A 19107-nucleotide genomic window follows, 5' to 3' on the forward strand; every position below is an offset into this window, starting at 1 on the left:
GAACGGCCTGGGCAAAGCAAGTTGAACCCAATCAATTAATTATTAAAAAGAGTTGGTATAGGTTTTCGTCGCACGGTTTTCACATTTTTATTATAGACCAAATTATTTTACAAGTATTTCATTCTTGCATTTCCATCCTATCGATCCATCGGTGATTGAAGAATGGATGACCCCTGTTAAGATTACAGAAGATCAAGGGTATGCACATTCGATTAGTCTGCAATGTCTCAGCGTATCGGGCGTCTTTGCTTTGTATCACCATCCTTTCCGGCAGCGCAATCGAGAGCGCTCTTTCATGGACACATGTCCTCCTCCATCACCTTGCTCATCCACTCCGGTTCCGCCGCTCCAATCTTTTCAATCAGCCCGTTAACCTGATAGCAAAGACTTTGAATCTGCTTGTCCCACTGTGGCAGCACTTCTCGTGCTGAAACGGAAAAGAGAGACGACGTGTAAAACGGGTTCGATTTCTACCAAATAACTTACTGTTGACTTACTTTCAAAGTGAACCACACCATCGATCTGATCGATGTATCCGTTCATCCGCCCTTCGGTTATCATTTGGCTTGCGATGCGTTCCGCCTTTGGTGGTGGAATCTCAAGCAGAGCGCCCAGCTCCTCGAACGTAATGTTATTGTAAAGTTTGCTGGCCGACAGGAGATTGTGCTCGAACACGGCCCGATCGAGGATGGACGAACCATCGAGGGTGCTCGCCTTTTGGTGCAGCTGCAAGAGCGCTTCGAACTCTTGCAACTCCGACCGGCGAATGATTCGATCGAGATACATTTTCTCGAGAATGGAGTAAGCGGGCAGGTGTTGGCAGCGTTCGTCCTTAAAGAGCGTGGCCAGCATGCGTGACCGTTGCTGACCGGCCGAAGCGAGTATCGTGCAGATAAGTGCCTTACGTAACGCCATCATCCTTTCGTCCTCGTCGACGATCGTACGGTAGGAGAGCTCATTATAGCGCTGTGCCGCCTCGATAAACTTCCGACGGTAGTCAAGCACCCGGGCGTAGCACACTTTGTACAGTATCTGTAGCTTTTCATCCTTGGTGTCGGCCTGCAGGATCGAGGCACGGTTGATAAAGGCTTCCGCCTGCACTGGGTCTTCGTCCTCCAGGAACAGTCGCGCTATTTTCAAGTAAGTTTCCAACTTGTAGTCCAACGAGTACGGCCTGCAAATCGATAAGCAACATTTGTAAAACTAAACTTCAAACACGACTAACTCTTATGGTTCGCCTACTTTTGTCCCGTTTCCAAGGGGATTCCACCGAGCACGTTGGCGGCTTCCTTCCAGTTTTGATTGCGTTCATAAATCTGTGCCAGATGCTGCCGAATGCTGGCAACCTGTTCCTCGAATGAAATAACCCTTGGTTGCACCTTGTCTAGCGTAAAGTGTGCCACCGATTTGGAGATTTCGTCCGGAAGTTTGGTAAGATGATTGCTCACATCCGACAGCAGTTGACGCGAGATGACCAGACTTACGTGCTCGTTCAGTACTGAGGAGAATGTTAAAAAAAGCCATGTTTTATATTTTTTCTCGCGTTTGAAAACACACTAAATCAGCGGTAAGTACGTACTAGCTTCGATGAATAGCTTAAGCGTATCGATCATCTCGGTGCCGGTGTTGAGCAGTATCTGTTCCAGTAGCGACCGATACTTATCCGCCTGTTCCTTGTGAATTCCGGACGATCCGGTGAGCAGCACCAGCTGGTTTCTTAATGCGTTCACCGAAATCGACATCGTTTTGAGGCGTTTATTTCGGTCTTTATTTACCACTTTGCAAGTTGTGTAGCGTTTTGTACGAAAGAAAACAAATGTTTAGTCTGAGGTTAACTGTCAGAAATAAGAAACCCCTTCGGAAACGTTCCATTTTGTTGATGGTGAACTAAAAGTATGAGTGGTGAAAAGGGGTAATTTTGAAATGAAATAAAACGTTTTAACAATAAAATGCAGGAGAAATGTTAACTGAATATACATACAGTTGAAAATTTAGATCCTCGAAACAACAAACGATAATTACATAAACGCTACTAAATGTTGAATAATCAAAAGAAGGTGAGAATTCGGTTTACGATAAGGAACACGAAAAACGAACTTTAAAACTTTTGATATTCATACGCTACATTAACCGGTCAATTATGTATTTATTTATCCTTAATGTTCCAACGATTTTTTCGGCAGTAGGTCATTTGTACCTATAAATCTCGAAGTGATACGACATTGGTCTTAGCTTGATGTCCTTCACCATCTCGGGCTAGTGGTAGTGTTTGAGCGTAACGTTAACGATTCATCAAATTGAAGCCAGAGACACTGCAATTGATGCAGCTGTGAATTGCAGAAACGATAGTTGATAGGTTTCCGTCATTCTTTCAATCGAGGGGCATTAAAATAAACCATTCTTTAGAGTTTTGTTGGTTATCTTTAGCGTCAGGTTGGTGGCTCGCCTATGGTACTATAAGTTTACGCAAGCGTTGGAAACCAAGTTTAATTGTGCGTTTAAATAACAGCGGGAGAACTTTCTGAGAATAGTACAACGGAAAACGTGTCCTTCCCTTGCTATATATCTGCTCAATACAGGTGATTAGCTTAAAACATAATGGTTCCGTGTGCCTTGCTGCGAGGAGTGTGGGGCTGTGACTGGTAAAATTTCTTTTGTTTTTATCTCGATTCACAATTTATTTAAACATTAGCATTAGTAGGTATGTACGGATTCCCTCCATCGTTTAATATTTCTTAAAACTCTCTGCAACTACACCCAATACAATTGCAATCTCCCCCGCATTTCAGACCCTCATACGCTTTGCTCCCGGCCAAAAAACAGCTCTTTACGTAGCGGCTTCAGGGGACAGCAACGGAGTGGACGAGAGCCCAAAAGGGGACAAAGAGCGAACACAAATCTTAGCACGCCTTAAGCTTCCAGCTCCAGAGCGACGCCAATCTTGTGGCCGCCAGCGTTGAAATTCTTGCCATCAACGAGCGTGGACAAGGTTAGAGTAATGCCTAAGAAAGAGAGAAACAGATAATTAGCATGGAAAGCACCGTAATCTCATTTCTATATGTTTTCCTCCACAAGATACATACCATCGCGGAGCTTCTGCTGGTAGCCGAGACCAATCTGGCTCTGATTGTTGACCTTGGCCCGGACGGAAGCATCCTTGTCCAAGTCGTACTTGGCGGCCATGCCGAATTTGGTCGCATTCGATCCAGAAGCCCACGACAGCTGGACGGCGGTCTCAAGGCGATCGTTGCATCGCTGATAGATGAGTCCTCCGAACTCACGTCCGTCGTTGCTATAACCGAGAGAAGAGAAAAAAAAAACATAAGGGACATCGAGATATAAAGAAAAGCAGCATGGAAAGCATAAACGGATTTGGGATAACTTACACGTTCGTGTGCAGAACGAAGTCCCCAGCCGAGTAGCCGAGGGCAAAGTTGTTGGCGGTGATTTTCGACTTCTGCGAGTCAAATGCTACCTGGTAACCGGCCAGCCAGCCCTGGTAGCCGGCAACACCGGAAGCGTTGACCAGCGGTCCGCTCAGGTCGACGTTGAAATCGGCATCGACGCGCACGCGGTCGTGCGAGTAGGCAGTCTTGAAGCGTCCCGTTTTGCTTCTGTATGACAAAACGAAAGTAGTATTAGCAGCAGTGTCCTCCGGCACCTTCCGCCGGTACTTGTAAGATATGGCATAGCCGAACGGTGCAACGTACCCGGTGTGCGGCACGAACATGCCGTCGAACGACACCTTCAGCCCCTTGACCAGCTGGTTTTCGACGGAAACCTCCGACGTCAGCGTGTTGTCCGTGTTCCATTTCTCCGAGAAGTTCAGGCCATACTCCTTCACCTTGTACTTTGTTTCGAGCGAGCCGAACACCTTTCCAGTGTCCTGGTTCGAGTGACCGCTCGTGCTGAACTCCACGCCGGAGTTGGTCTTCGTCTTGACGTCCAGCTTCCACAGTCCAAAGTGGTAGCCTTTGTTGAAGACATCGCGGGCCTGCTTGCCGAGATCGGAGTACGCTGGTGGAGCCATCTGTAGGGGAGGAAAAGCATGCCCCGTTGTTCATCAGTGGACATTTATGGTACGAGATACACATAAAGAACTACTAGAACTAGAAAGGAACTTTTTTGTGTTCGTCAAGCATCAAGCTTCAAACAAAGCTCGCCACGATGAAAACCACGTGTTTATCATTTCTACAAACATACTCTGTTCGTTGCCCCCGCACAACTATGCGCTGTGATTTTTCGACAGGAATTACTCGCGTGTTTGGTGTTGTTACATACTATTTTTAGAAATAGATCTCTGTTGCCCTCTGCAAATGCTGCCGATAGTGAAAGCACTTTTCGCCCTGCGCGAAGAGATGCTTAGTGCTGATTGCATTTCATGTACGAGTGTGTTATCCCGTATACAAACTCCGCTAACTGAGTGGTTCCATTAGACAGTACGATTGAGCGAAGCGAGCACGTAAGCGAGATGAAATTTCTACCTTGAGCTTAGATAGCAATAACGAAGGTGAACGAGCGAAGCGAGCGTGAAAGTGAGATGCACAATTTCGACAATTTCTACCTTGAGCTTAGATAGCAATAGCACCGTTGAACGAGCGAAGCGAGCGCCAAAGTGAGATGCACAATTTCGACGTTCCGGTTTTCCCACGCACTGTACGGTTTCCCCACTTGCTGTTATTTTGCTAAGGATACTATGGATGCAGCATGGTAGGGGAAATTTTTCTTGCGCTGGACGAGTTTTTGGTAGTCGATGGTTACTTTGCCCAAATGAAAACGGCAAAGCGTGAACGTGCTACACAGTTTCATTCAAAGTTTGCAGTACGAAGGAAATGAAACGTTTTCGAGATTTTAGGGACAATTTTTTCGAACATTGCATGTATTCTTGGAAAAAGTGGTGCTGCAACGTAATGGAAATAACCAATGCAGAATAAAATTAAGCAGTAAACTACATTCATAAGGTTAGGCCCTGTAAACGGGCCCTGTAACCGGGATCTGTCAACGGGCCGACTTACCGGGCCCTGTGAACTGAGTCCTGTAACCGGGCCGTGTAACCGGGCCCTGTAAATTGGCCGTGTTACCGGGCCCTTTAACTGGGAACATTCAACGTGTCCTGTAAACGGGCCCTGTAAACGGGCACTGTAACTGGGACCCGTGCAATGGGTACTGTAACTGGCCCGTGTAACCGGGCCGTTTTACCTAGTCCCGTATACAAACTCCGCTAACTGAGTGGTTCCATTAGACAGTACGATTGAGCGAAGCGAGCACGTAAGCGAGATGAAATTTCTACCTTGAGCTTAGATAGCAATAACGAAGGTGAACGAGCGAAGCGAGCGTGAAAGTGAGATGCACAATTTCGACAATTTCTACCTTGAGCTTAGATAGCAATAGCACCGTTGAACGAGCGAAGCGAGCGCCAAAGTGAGATGCACAATTTCGACGTTCCGGTTTTCCCACGCACTGTACGGTTTCCCCACTTGCTGTTATTTTGCTAAGGATACTATGGATGCAGCATGGTAGGGGAAATTTTTCTTGCGCTGGACGAGTTTTTGGTAGTCGATGGTTACTTTGCCGAAATGAAAACGGCAAAGCGTGAACGTGCTACACAGTTTCATTCAAAGTTTGCAGTACGAAGGAAATGAAAAGTTTTCGAGATTTTAGGGACAATTTTTTCGAACATTGCATGTATTCTTGGAAAAAGTGGTGCTGCAACGTAATGGAAATAACCAATGCAGAATAAAATTAAGCAGTAAACTACATTCATAAGGTTAGGCCCTGTAAACGGGCCCTGTAACCGGGATCTGTCAACGGGCCGACATACCGGGCCCTGTGAACTGAGTCCTGTAACCGGGCCGTGTAACCGAGCCCTGTAAATTGGCCGTGTTACCGGGCCCTTTAACTGGGAACATTCAACGTGTCCTGTAAACGGGCCCTGTAAACGGGCACTGTAACTGGGACCCGTGCAATGGGTACTGTAACTGGCCCGTGTAACCGGGCCGTTTTACCTAGTTGACATTCAAATCAAAGCAAGCCCTTTTTCTTCTTGCTCCATCCCATTGCCAAGTGTAGCGCAGTTTTTTTCTTGGACGCTGCTAGGTACGCTTACGGAAAGCGGTACGGAAAGTTAAATGAACCCTCGAGACTGACCAGAGCTTGAATAAAGAACAAGTCTCGTACTATTATATCATACGGGCGGTCGAATCTATTTATTGTACTATCTATCCTGAACAAATCAGAGTAGTTGTTTTTATTTTCTCAAACGCTTGGCTTGTTTGTTGTTTACCGACCTTGTGCCACATTATCAGCAAACATTCGTGTTATCATAAGTATATCACGGTGAAGATCATCCACTGATCTCTACAAGTCGACGAGTTGGTGACGTAACCACGCAGATCGCGTGGCCAGAGTCTGTCACTACGCCGATACGCACCTCCGCGCAGAGTTGTCTGCTGTTTGCTCTTTCTGCCATAAGGAATCCCTGAGCCGGAGATAGAGTTGTTCCACACGGTAAAGCCGGCATTTTTTGTACTCCTTCATGAAACTAGCTTATCAAGCAACCGGCGACAGTAAAATGCAGGGTAACGGCGGCTCGACGGCAGTGTGAAAATTGGATGATAAATTAATTTACTGTCACACTGTGACCACTATCCCGTGACCGCAATATTTCCCGGTACAGAGGGATCCCCTCAAATGGGCAGAAGTGCTGTATTTGCGCGTACAACTGTATGTGCGCTGTTGCTGGTCAATTTTGCTCATAATGCATTACATAATTCGAGTATTTTGCGAACCAGATGATACACATCGTGTGTAAAGGACGTCATGGATGCCTACTGGATCACTTGACACACTCGTGAGGCGCCGCCATCCAGGCGCTATAGGATAGCTGTAAGTTTAGATTATCATTCAGATCGAGATCGACGAGCTTCACCATTTCCAGCACATTAGCTGGAATGGATGTCGCTCCCAAATTATACCGTTGCAATAAAATGGTCCACACCCCGATGCTTCTTCATTCTTGTAGCAGTACGAGAATAGAACGAAAAGGTACCAAAAGCCAGCTAGTGCAGCCATATTGATTTTCTGTTCTTTTTTCTGCGCTTCAGCAGGCGAGCCAGCATACCCAGGAAAAAGAATAAATGACCAGTTCAGAGAAATGAACTTTTAAGTTCGGTGTACCTCATCATGTTTCACTTCCTTACATTCAGACGGACATGATCTGGAGAAAACGCTGTTTTTACAAACGAGAGGGCTTGCTTATGAAATTTATCGATTGATTATGTAATCCCGAAACTGCACTTGATGCCGGCAATTTCCCGCTGCGTAACCGAATGTACCATTGTCGGGGCACTTGCTGACGTACGAATGGACAACTGAATCGGGTTTCAGGCGAAAGAATCAAATTCTTCATCGACATCCACCGTTAGGAAATTCAAGGTGGGGCGCTGTCGGGAACAATGCGGCAGGGGGGCATGGCGTTTTTTGGTACCCGGAAGAGATGCTACGCTTAACCACTTTCATTGACCCCGTGAATAATCCTTTTTCCCGAATACGAAAAGCCACTCGCTACTACTTACTATTTAATACCGAGTGTTTTGTTTCACTTTACACCACGAGGAACACGAGAAAATCTCTGCTTTCACTAGAATAAGCGAAAATGCCTAAGAGAAATGGGATGCGCAAAACACCAAGTACGTCGACGGAACTTTCAAGACTGAATTTTTTCATAGAAAATCGTTTCTCGTTCGATGGTCAAGATTCCTTGAAGAATATCGAAGGTTAGCTAATATTTCCACAAAATTGTCAAAAATAGGATTTTAATTATGTACCGACATCAGAATCTATTTCTATATGAGATACAGATACATTTTATGCATTCAGGGAATCGTTTAAAATTGTTAAACTGTAATCTTTATGCTCGAATAACTATCAATATAAATCTGACCAGAATATTTTACCACCAACAATTCCAACTTATCTGTCTTCATAACCTACAAGGTTCGACCTGTTTTACGTACGTATCGTGAAAGCATCGGCAAAGGCGTCAGGGCTGTGTGAAATTATGGCAAACGATTTAAACTCTACAACGGACAAGAAACTGAATAATAAATGTATTTTTGTAGTTTTTAATAACCTAATGGAAGCGACACCATCGGTCATGTATTGTTGACACGTTTAATCTCCAGCACCACGAGTAGATAAATGGCATTAGTTCCGTCGGACCGTCTCAACAAGTTTGGTGCTATCTTTTAACAGTGCAATGGAAGCAATGCAACATTTTAAAATGTTTTTTGATTTTTTCTGTCATCACCGTGTTGATGCCAATGGTGGTCCCAATCCTTTCAAAATAAACACCTTCAAGCAAAGGCTTTGTATCTTAAAAATGATTCTGATTCTCATCATGTGCCTGTTATCGGCGGCCTATGCAGTATCGTTTGCCGACTTGTTCATTCCCAACCACAGCTGCGTCAATCGCCTCGTCAACTGGATGTTCCTCTGTACCTCGTTGGCAGCTTGTTTCGTGGTAACGTGGGAAAAATTGGCTGTCGGCAGAGAAGACGTTCATCTTTGGAACACGTTTAATGAAATTGAAATACAAATTACGGATATTGCTGACAAACGTGTTTTGCAAAAAATATTAACCAAATACAATCGACTGTATAGCGTGTTGTGCTGCATTTTGCTCACAGTGGAATGCTCGATCGTGCTACTGATATCGGCCGATTCCAAAAACACAAAAACATCTACCATTGGTTTCATTATACTATTTCAGATCATGAGCGTTGTAGATATATACAGACAGCTGCAAATGACTATGTATATACGAATTTTAACAAGTTATTTGCGCATTTTAAAGCTTGGAATAAAACAGAGTTGTATACTTATACATAAATTAGGCAATCACGGTTTGTGTATCGGCAACATGGATGTTGAACTACGTAAAGCTTGCTCATGCTATTTTCTATGCATGAAAGCCTTTCTTCAGATTCAAAACCAATTTTCATGGGGTCTTTTCATGATTTGTTTGAAATTTAGTATCGTGTTGTGGAACGAAACATACTGGATTGTTTTCCGCGCATTCATGGAGACCTCTTTTAAAAGTTTGTAACATACTTTGAGCATATTCAACATTTTCTCATACTAAAATATTTCATTATCTATAATTACAGCGTACTGCTTGCATGTGATACCCTACTTTATTGTTTTTCTGTACTTTACCTGGTCTTGTGAATGGCTGTATGCTGAAGTTAATTTCTCGCAACCGCTATATACCACCGATCTTCAAAATGCGCCAAAAGCCACCAGGCTTAGGATAACTCATTTGCAACTGCTACTCGACTACAATGTGTTTTTCTTTCACACTTTTGGGGTGTGTCGGGTTTGCTACAAGCTTGTGGTACAGGTTAGTACAAAGTACGGTGGACATTAAGAACAGTTTGTGAAACCGAATCTTATCTGGGCTCTTTACAGTACATCATTTCTGGAATAACTAGAGTCTCTTTCATTGCAGAAATTTTAGTAGATTATTCTAGGGATAATTAATCAAAGAGATTTAAATGAACATGTTAGCTGTTAATGTAACATTTTTATGTTTAAATAAAATCTTATATAAATGTATGAAATGTAAGGTATGTTTAAAGCTTGAATTATAATGTCGATGATACACATATTGCAAAATTTTAAAGATAAACGGACAAGTTGAAGGAATCAACTCGCATGGTATATCCTTATTTTGAATTTAAAACGTGCTGTCATTGCAGTGGTGAATAAAAAAACACCGCACACCTGGTGTTTATATGCAATAATATTGCCAGATGCAAAGTGATACTCAAGCGTCTACCGTCGGCCGCGGGTGAGTCATACTGATGGATATTCGGGTTTTTCCGAGACATTTGATATTGGTTAAACTAAACAAGTATTGCAACAAGTAACTAGTGTGTTGTTTGATCCATTAGACGAGTTGAAGTGCTTCAAATTTTCTCATCATTTATGCAAAACGGTAACAGTTTAACACTCATATGTTATTATGTTGCGTTTGGAGTGTGTGCAACCGATAATAAGCCCTAAAATTCAATAAATATACTGATTTTTTATTAAATTAGTTCTTAAAAGTGATACAATCGTGTTCCAGTCTTAAAAGCATATTTACGATAGGTGTAGAATGGACAGAAAAAATGGCACAAAGTTAATTCGAGAGCGCGTGATTTCCTTTGTTCATAACGAGATGAATCAGCTGATTAGCATTTTGGATTTTTTCAGCAAAAGCAGCATTACTGAAAATGTTTGGCCGAAAGAAAGACACCACTGATACGAGGCAGATGCCTCGTAGCTTGGCTGGACCGGGCACGTCGCGGACAAATGGAACAACCAACGAGCCAGCGTACGTCATCGAACGGTATGCCGCGTACTATCCCATGAATCACAAGCGCCGCGGGATGGCGTTAATATTTTCGCACAACAAGTACAATGTACCTAATGTTACACTGCCATCGCGAGAAGGAAGCGATGTTGACTGCAAACGACTGAAGGATACGTTAACATCGTTCGGATTCGACGTAAAAATCTATCAGGATTTCAAACTAGAAGAGATTAAAAACGTCATTGACAGCGGTAGGTTACTCAGGATGGAACGTTTTTGAGCTTTTTTTAATTCGTAAATTCTTTTTTATAGTTGCCGCCATGGATCACAAGGACAGCGACTGTTTTCTGGTAGCGGTGCTAACCCATGGAGAAGAAGGGGACTACGTTTATGCACACGATTGTGCCTACCAGCTGTCGTCTATCTGGACCCACTTCACTGCCAAGAATTGTCCGTCGCTGGCGGGACGTCCGAAAATATTCCTCATTCAGGCGTGTCGTGGAAACCAGCTCGACAGTGGGGTGAAGGTGCAGAAGGACGGTGTCGCTCGGTACAGCATTCCGACGCACGCCGATTTCCTTTTCGCTTACGCGACAATCCCCGGCTTCATGGCTTTCCGGAACACCTCCGAGGGCTCGTGGTTCATCAACGAGCTGTGCAAGGAAATGAATGAGAACGGAAACAAATACGATTTCCTCACGCTGCTTACGTTCGTCACCCAGAGGGTGGCCTACGATCACGAATCGATGTCCAACCTTCCGGAGCACAACATGCGCAAACAGACACCCTGTGTCGTTTCGATGCTGACCCGGTTGCTGTTGTTCAATGAGGTGTGATACCACAAAACAAACAACAACAAATGGACTACACTCGCCACTTTCTATCGAGTCGCATTTAGTCGTACCAATTTTGCCCAAGGCATTATACATTTTTTTTAAAATACTACCTCATTTACGAGCAAATTGGGCAACTTTATTTAATAATTTTATTTTACTTTGTATCACAAAACTGTATTGCAGTCGAATAAGGTTCAGTGAGAGTAGGTGTAACAATTGAACAGACATTTTTATAAGAAAATTTGCCCTGAAGATATGGACACCTCCGTAAAACTCCAGTTAAGGCAATTATTGCACGGAAATTTTAGAAAAACATTTTATCTGGTTTTATTCTCCCAAGTAATCTCAACTGTATTAATTGGCAAACGCGAAAACGAATGCTTGTATTCCAAATGTTTTATTTATCGTAGTACGTTTACCACCGTAACGTGTTGTAACAAAATAATAAAATTGGCATGTGGTTTTACAAAGACGAGAAGTATTTTATTCCATATAAATGATACTTTGTAGCGAATTGATCACGTTGAGCTTGCGAGTGGAACATCTTTGAATGATATGCTCCATCAGTGAGTGCGTTTTAACTGGTTTATGTTTTGATTCACGTGTTTCAGAGCCATTCAAAGGTTTGTTTAATCTCGCAGCTCGTGATGGATCGTCGTGCAGGTGCTTTTTTAAAACGCTGCTCTCATGGTTTACGTGCACGTTATTCTCTCTTTTACTGTTCTTCGAAAAAGTGTTCGTTCACGAGCATGTTTGCGCCTTATCGACCTATCACGACTTAGTCTCAAATTTGTTTAAATCTCATTGAAGCTAATTGGTCAGCTCTGTGGAATGCAGGCTAGCGAACGAATGAAGATTTAAATGTTTTTTTTTCAAAATTTTCATTAAAACGTAAGAAAACAGTTCGGTTCATACGCACAGGCACAGGTTTGTAAGAACGCTTGGTTGAGCAACAGTGACTCCCTGTATTTCTCTCGATTTTCCGATTGAACCCAGCGGGCGCATGTTGTGGCTCTCTGGCGGGCACAAACATATTATGCTTCGCGGCATGCATCTCGCTCGCAGCGCGCACTTCGCGGCCATCATTCGGTGGAGGCCGCAGCGCCTGCAGCAGCAGCACTGAGAGACTCATTCCGCACGTAAACGTCAGGTAACGCGCACGACGGACCGTTTTCTCCGGACCGAGGGACCACAGGCCAGGTAACGGGGACAGGTAACAAAAATCCCCATCCCGTGACGGCGTTCGGGTTGTTCCACGTATACAGATTGTAAATCCAATTAGTATTCATCGCGTTCTCGTCCGGGGCGCGTCGGCCGGAAAGCAGGTTTCCCTCGACAGGTTGGCGAGACGATCACCACCTTCATCATCGCCGAGGGTTGTTGTGTATCCAAAGGTTGGCTGCTACAGTCGCTCGACGTGTGCGTGTGAGACCGCGTACCCCGTTTTTTGTGCCTCCTCTCCCGAGTGAGCCCAAAAAGAAGAAGTAGATATCGAAAGAAAAGATGTGCCCGCGTGATCTCACGGATCGTTCCCGCTGACGACGTTGGGGGCTAATCGCGGCTCTGAAAAACGGGGTGCTTGTAGTGCGTCGAGCGAAGCATATCTGCGCCTTCACAACCCTTTACCGAAGCGCGAGGCCAGTGAAGCGAACGCGAGGTGTCGCGTAAGTGAATCGAACGGTATTTGGAATCCACGCAGGCTGTGAGTTTTTTTTCCTCTGGTGTGGTTTTGGTTGTTGCGTATGCGTACACGTGTGTGCCGTTGCGCGTAGAAACAGCCAGCGCCACCGTCCGACCACCGGTGGCCCCTTGTGTGTGCGGTGCGTGTTCGTGGTTCTGTTTGCCTTCCATCGAATGCTTCGGATCGCTTCACCCCAGCGCGTGTGCCACATCGCATCAGCGTTCATCCAGTGCAGTGGCGGGCGCTAGAGGAGGGTGCGTTGGTGGTGCGTTATTTTTCCAGAACAGTTCGCGTGTTTACCTGGCGTGAGTGGACGGGACTTCTTCCCGAAAGGCACATTGTGATAGGGAAAGAAGCCAACACCACCGAAAGCACATCACCATCGAGAGCGCGCGAGAGATGGAGCCATCGGCGAAGGGCAACAGCAACGGAAACGGTGGGGATGTTGGCGAAACGAGTGACCGCAGTGCGTCACCAGCCGCACCAGCGAGCTTGCGGCAGAACAATGCAACCGGAATGGGCACGTCGTCGACGGTCAGCAACGGGACGCCATCGGTTCCCACCGTTGGCGATGGCCTGAAAACCAGCTCCAACTGGGTGAAGTTCGAGGAGGAAGGAGAGCCAGCGACGGTAAGCATCGAGTGGGGGAAGGGTGTGCTGGTGTGGGGCAGAATGGAATTTGGGCTGGGACAACATCATTATTTGCTGCCGCTACTCTAGCCGTTGGGGTGGAAACTCCGAAAGCTCGAACGCTCTTCTTCATAGACGCAATGGCTGTAAGCGACGAACCCTTTATTTTATTTTCCGCTTGTTGTTTAGGGTATGGCTGGGTTTTTTTCTAAGCGCTACTAAAGGTTTTTTTCGTCGTGACACAATTGATTAAACAAATCCGACACCTTTCTCAAACCGCCAATGAGGAAAATCGGGGCCGCGACACGATGGGCTCCAGATCGAAGAGAGCAGACAGAAAAGTTCGTCATTTCGTGGGGATGAGCATTCTCTATGTCTCCGCGGCGCGCGAGAACCGGCCCCGACTGGATGTTGTCGTTGTGGAACCAACGATTCGACTTTTCGATACAGTGAAGTACCGTTTTAGGCTCTGTCCATTCTGGTGATGCAAAATTCTCATAAAATCGCATTTTTGGGTTGCTCCACAACATACTTTCGATTAGTATGCAAACGAGCGAATTGAAACGTTGGAATTGAAAAGAAAACGAGTTAAACCTGTTGCGCCAGGTCATTTTATTTTCTTCAAGTTTCAATCAGTTTTTTTTATTCTTTTCTCCTAGTGGTTGTTACCAAAAGTAGCTATTGAAATAACTTTTTTCGCGTTTATAAAATAACCCTTTAAAATAACACCTAGGTATTTTAGATTAGTTTTACTCAAAACAAGTTTTTGATGTCCAATGTTTTCACATTTTTTTTCATAATTTTTGCAACTTTTTGTGTCTTGTGTTTCATGCTAAAAAAACTAATTTAATATTCTTCTACAAATGGTGGTCGTATTTGGAAATGCATGACTTGGTACAGTAAAAAAACAATACAATTTGTTCTCGTGTATGACACTATTCCTACTTTTCGAAGCTCCAATCATGAATGAAAATGATAACGTTATATTTACAAGCATAAATACAGTAATCGGCTCTCAATTTGACTATGATGTTAATAAAAGGTTCAGTTTTAAGTTTATTTTTATAAAATCACTCTCCTGTTTTTGAATCAGTTTCTTTGAGCTCCAGCTGAAACATATAAATAATATTTTTTTCTAAATCCTTAACCGTCTTGAACAATACAAAATTATGCGCTTTACACAGAGCTATACATTTTAATGGGGCTGCACTGTGGAACACGTGTTCGGCTTGCGTTATTCATGTTCGTTTCGTTCGTGTCTCTTCGTGAATGGACGGGGGAATGGTTGGACGGGTCGACGAGCTTGCCCATGGGGCTCAGAACGATATCCGGTTTGTTGTGCCATCGTTGTTGTCGCTGGTGACGGCGGCGGCATTCCAGTGCGACAAACACGTCTTGCCCTCGTCCGCCCTTTTTTGCGTTGCCCCTCGTTTCCTCGCAGGCCCTTTGAAGCGGGCGTCCCCCGGTTAGTAGGTCATTTCTTTGTCGCAGATTCCGCGTGGGCTTTTTTTTGTTTTGGCTCACGCTGCTTTTGCTCGTGCCAGCAGACACAGTGCCATGCATTGATATCATATCGCCATTGGTTTGTGCCGGTCGCGAAGTCACGTGTTTCACGGACCGACCGATGCTCCCGATGAAATGGAAACTTCATCTCGGAAGGTTTGAATTCGAAACCGATGTGAAATGCGTGACCCGGAAAAGTGTTTCGGTTTAACCGCTAAGAACAGTGCAACCAACCATCGTGACAAACACATTTTCCTATGTAGCTACAACACACTGGGTGACAACATGCGTGACCTATACGACCTATTCATATGGTATCAAGTAACATGTTTGGAGGCTACCGCTTGCAACCTGCATGTCGGTGCCCACGTCGTTCCGCCACCAAATTGGACATGTATTGAATTTCTTTTCGTCCAAACAACCCCTCCCCATGGGGAGGGTATTTGTACAGCCATCGGTGGAAAGAGCTGATGTCACATTTCGCAACGGTGATCTAATATTTATTACCGAGGAGCTGAGGCTTTCCATATATTGAACACCAACGAACCTCCACGGCCACGGCCGGTATGTGGTGATTAGTTTAGCGACCACATTTGGTGCACGTGGATTGAGGAAAAGACAAATAAGACAGCCGTTCAGCGAGAAAAAAAGCGATTATGCTGGCGACGGGGTTTCCAGCGGTGACAAACACATAACGTTAAGTGGAAAAACAATTAGTGGGAAAGGTCTAATGGGGCAGCAACATGAACAGTTTTGTGTTTTTCCTTTATTAGATGGATGTGTCTGATAGTTTTCTTCATTACTAGTTACGAACGGAAAAACTGAGGGATTTATCGTTACGCCGATGGATTAAGATTTTCTTAAACAATTAATAGTGTCTGGTTCTTTTGGAGATAATGTTCAGCTCGATGACTGAGACAAAAACAGTAAGCCACTTCAGCCGTTTAATGATGTCCACCTTAAAAAAAGACCACCAACAATGATTATTTCACAACCCCACTTGTAGAGAAAACACAATTCAATTCAGGAAAAATCTTTTTTTATCATTTTTTTTTTCCTGCCACGGTGACATATTTTCATTTCCCTGCTACAGGAGGAAAAAAACAAAACTCCATGGAATCACTTGAAATGAAACCTCGGCAGTTATGGTTACAATAAAACGATTGTTTCACATCGAATCAACCATAAGCATTGACACAGCGCCCTTGGCAACGTACGGGACATATAAATTGTTTTCTTTTTCCCGCTTTTAGATATCGGCATGCAGTTGAGTCTGTGGAATGAATCATCCCGTGTCAAGTTGTTTTGCACAACCACACGTTCTTGTTTTGAACGGGGGGGGATGGTAGCTGGCGTAGATGATTGGGGACAGTGTTTCTTTTTTACACCTTTTTTTGCCGCGCCACAATCACATGTTTCTTGGATACTTATGGAAATCGTTGCGAGATTGCCAAGGATTGACACTACTTTGCATGCGAGTAATGGATACATTTCGAATGGGCAAGAATACGCTAAGGCAATGGCGGGCGCAATTACAACTTGGTTTTTGAAAAAGCTTGTTCATTTTTTCATATGTTACATGAAATTGTATCTAAAGATTAACAAGCAAATAGCAAGCATATTAGTTAGTAGATAAGGTTAGTCTATTTTCATATGTTTCATAGTCTCCTTAAGTAATTTTTTCGAGTTGTACTCTAATTTTGTGGAACTACTTTTTACACTTTTTTACTTACAGTTTTTCTAATTTACAAAACAGTTATCATGCTTTTGATTCATTAAAGAAAAGTACGAAAATAATCTTTAAAAAAATAAAAAATAAAAGTTAAATAGACCTAAATAAATCAATCGTTTTATTGAATAAATTCAACCTTATGATCAAGAACAAGTGTGCTATGTCAGGAATCGGCAATTGAATTTTGAATTCCCAATAGCATATGCAATATTAATCGATCTCTAATTAATAATTAACTTTTAGCAAATACTGTTGCTGAATGTGCTGAATTTACGTCACGCAATCAAGCGATATTGCAACCAGTTGCGATGATTAAAAATTCCTTCCTTCTTGCAGTCACCCTCAACATCACTACCGCCCCCACCCTCAACCGGTAAGCATCACCCCGGGACAGGAAATATCCGCCAATCAACCACAACATCACCGGACACGGCGCCACCGGCCGTTCTGCCGACGGAAACGGTTCACGTGCACCTTGACACGCGATCCCCGAGCACACCAAAGCAACCGCAGTCACAAACCCTACCCCAATCTACCACATCACCCGCCGCGTCCACCAGCAAGTCCAGCGGCAAGATCGGCGGCCCAGCATCGGGTAGCCAAGGCGCCCCCGTGACGAGTGGCCTTAGCAAAACGTCCCAACCGGCCGTGATAGACATTCCGAAGCAGTCGGTCAATGTGGTGCAACCGATACAGTCGATGCGCACGATCGAACTGTCCACTGGACGCGTGCGTGAAGGTTTCGGTGAGTAGTTTGAGGAACCCTGCGCTCAAGGGCCGGTACACGTGATGGCCGTTTTCTTTTGTCTTGGTTGCAGCAAATGGAGATGTTATTGTTACCCTGCTGCCGACGAACACCCGGTGGCCATGGATTACACCGGCCGTATTCCGTCCAGAGCTCGTCCCGGAGGAATTGATGGCCCAAGGACTTACGGTAAGGATCGAAGATCGCGAAGGCAGTGTTTTGAAACTAACTAGTTTTACCCGGTTTTTAGCTGACAGTTGAAGAGTATGTCCACGCGATGGAAACATTGGTCAACGACTACCGGTTCACGCTGTACAACATCTGCTACAAGCGCGTCCTGGTCGTGTGGATCCTGTTCGCGTTCTTCGTGCTGCTCGGACTGTTGTTCTCCGGAATCTACGGCATCACGCTGTTTTCGCTCGGAGTCGCCTGGCTCTTCCTGAACGCTGCCGCCATCTTCCTGTGCATGTGGGTCAAGCTGAAGTTGGCCCGGGGGCTCGAGCGATGCATGGCACGCGTTAACAAGCAGCTAATCCGCCACAAGATTCTGCTGGCGTTGGACGATCGTGGGCACATTTCGTGCCACAAGGTGAACCTCTGCTTCCTGTACTTTGAACCGTCGCAGTGCATTAGCTATTTGAACGAGTTTATCGAGCGGAGCGAACAGAACGGTAACACGATCGAACCGGGCTGGGAAGGACGGTTGGACGTGACGACGAACGATATCGTCATACAAGGTGCGAACACGACGCGGCTGTCCAGGAAGCAGGTAGGTCTCAGACACAGAAGATCATCTCTCAATTTCCTCTGTAGGTAGATCGTTTGTGTGTTTCACGATCCTTTCCGATTCGGTGTCTTCTACTTCCGGAAAGAGCGATGACAAACGAGTGTTGATCCTTTTAGCTAAGGTGGTTGTGGGTTCTCTCTCTCTCCCGATAAGAAATCCTCTTACCTTCCGGTGTAGCGTAGCGTGTACAGTTTTACATTTTTCACGATTTGTTGTGTGCGTTGTGTTCTTTCGTTTCCTATCTTTTTCCCTATCGCGGCGGTGGCCCTTGTTTTCTTTTTTATCGTGTGTGTGCGCGCGTCTGTGTTGCGTGCGAACGGCGCCATCAACTCCACCATGCTACCAGGGACGAGCGGAAGGCATTTTCCTGCGGTATCTGCAGCGCTGGGGCAAGGACTATCTGCGCCGACGGCTGGACTGGACGATCGAGGAAAACGCCATCGTGTCCGCCCCTCGCCACCTGCCGACGGCCTACTGCCCGTGCCAGTACGCGGAAGAAGTGTTGCTGCAGAAGAAACCGAAGGAGGATCCACGCTTGTGCTGCGCCACCCTGCGGCAGCTGATGGCGCGCGTTGGCTTTCAGTTTTGAGGTTTAGGTGTGGATTCAGTCGAATCTAGGAAAAGAGTAGAAAAGAACAAAGCAAAAAAGCAGAAAGTTTAATTCAGGACACCACAGGGTGCAGACTTCAGTGTGCCTTTTTCTCATGTGCAAAGTAGGTTCAAAGCGTGGCCAAACATGTGGAGTGGGTGGAGACCTTAGTGGAACGGTTTTAGTAGGATTTTATTGTTTTACTTGGCGTCCCGGCTTTAGCGAGAGCACTCTAGTTTTTATACAA

At 45.0% G+C, this 19107-nt stretch overlaps 5 protein-coding genes across 7 annotated transcripts; 3 read left to right on the forward strand and 2 right to left on the reverse strand.

Annotated features, from left to right (window-relative positions):
* Positions 1 to 64: 64 nt before the first annotated feature.
* Positions 65 to 1790, reverse strand: LOC131263126 (COP9 signalosome complex subunit 4). Its single transcript, XM_058265282.1, has 4 exons — positions 1580 to 1790; positions 1243 to 1498; positions 498 to 1174; positions 65 to 427 (listed from the first exon to the last, which is right to left on the reverse strand). The coding sequence occupies exons 1-4, from the start codon at positions 1740 to 1742 to the stop codon at positions 294 to 296; spliced, it is 1230 nt and encodes a 409-aa protein (XP_058121265.1). The 5' UTR covers positions 1743 to 1790; the 3' UTR covers positions 65 to 293.
* Positions 1791 to 2129: 339 nt separating this feature from the next.
* On the reverse strand, positions 2130 to 7715 carry LOC131266417 (voltage-dependent anion-selective channel-like). 2 transcript variants are annotated; one of them, XM_058268932.1, is made up of 5 exons: positions 7575 to 7715; positions 3711 to 4030; positions 3387 to 3614; positions 3084 to 3292; positions 2134 to 3002 (listed from the first exon to the last, which is right to left on the reverse strand). In XM_058268932.1, exons 2-5 carry the CDS (start codon positions 4028 to 4030, stop codon positions 2911 to 2913), a joined length of 849 nt encoding a protein of 282 aa, XP_058124915.1. In that variant the 5' UTR covers positions 7575 to 7715; the 3' UTR covers positions 2134 to 2910. The 2 variants fall into 2 exon arrangements, with proteins under 2 accessions (XP_058124914.1, XP_058124915.1); XM_058268931.1 differs by having other exon boundaries at positions 2130 to 3002; positions 3387 to 4030.
* A 542-nt stretch (positions 7716 to 8257) lies between these two features.
* Positions 8258 to 9540, forward strand: LOC131264036 (uncharacterized). The gene is made up of 3 exons (XM_058266326.1): positions 8258 to 9098; positions 9168 to 9400; positions 9469 to 9540. The coding sequence occupies exons 1-3, from the start codon at positions 8258 to 8260 to the stop codon at positions 9538 to 9540; spliced, it is 1146 nt and encodes a 381-aa protein (XP_058122309.1).
* Positions 9541 to 9824: 284 nt separating this feature from the next.
* On the forward strand, positions 9825 to 11654 carry LOC131262921 (caspase-like). 2 transcript variants are annotated; one of them, XM_058265020.1, is made up of 3 exons: positions 9825 to 9850; positions 10258 to 10608; positions 10670 to 11654. In XM_058265020.1, the coding sequence occupies exons 2-3, from the start codon at positions 10278 to 10280 to the stop codon at positions 11191 to 11193; spliced, it is 855 nt and encodes a 284-aa protein (XP_058121003.1). In that variant the 5' UTR covers positions 9825 to 9850; positions 10258 to 10277; the 3' UTR covers positions 11194 to 11654. The 2 variants fall into 2 exon arrangements, with proteins under 2 accessions (XP_058121003.1, XP_058121002.1); XM_058265019.1 differs by lacking the exon at positions 9825 to 9850 and adding an exon at positions 9873 to 9997.
* Positions 11655 to 13273: 1619 nt separating this feature from the next.
* LOC131264037 (uncharacterized) lies at positions 13274 to 18860 on the forward strand. The gene is made up of 5 exons (XM_058266327.1): positions 13274 to 13504; positions 17076 to 17484; positions 17558 to 17673; positions 17735 to 18253; positions 18618 to 18860. The coding sequence occupies exons 1-5, from the start codon at positions 13274 to 13276 to the stop codon at positions 18858 to 18860; spliced, it is 1518 nt and encodes a 505-aa protein (XP_058122310.1).
* The last annotated feature ends 247 nt before the right edge of the window (positions 18861 to 19107 follow it).

This window comes from Anopheles coustani, chromosome 2 (assembly GCF_943734705.1).
Source record: "Anopheles coustani chromosome 2, idAnoCousDA_361_x.2, whole genome shotgun sequence".
Lineage (NCBI taxonomy): Eukaryota > Metazoa > Arthropoda > Insecta > Diptera > Culicidae > Anopheles > Anopheles coustani.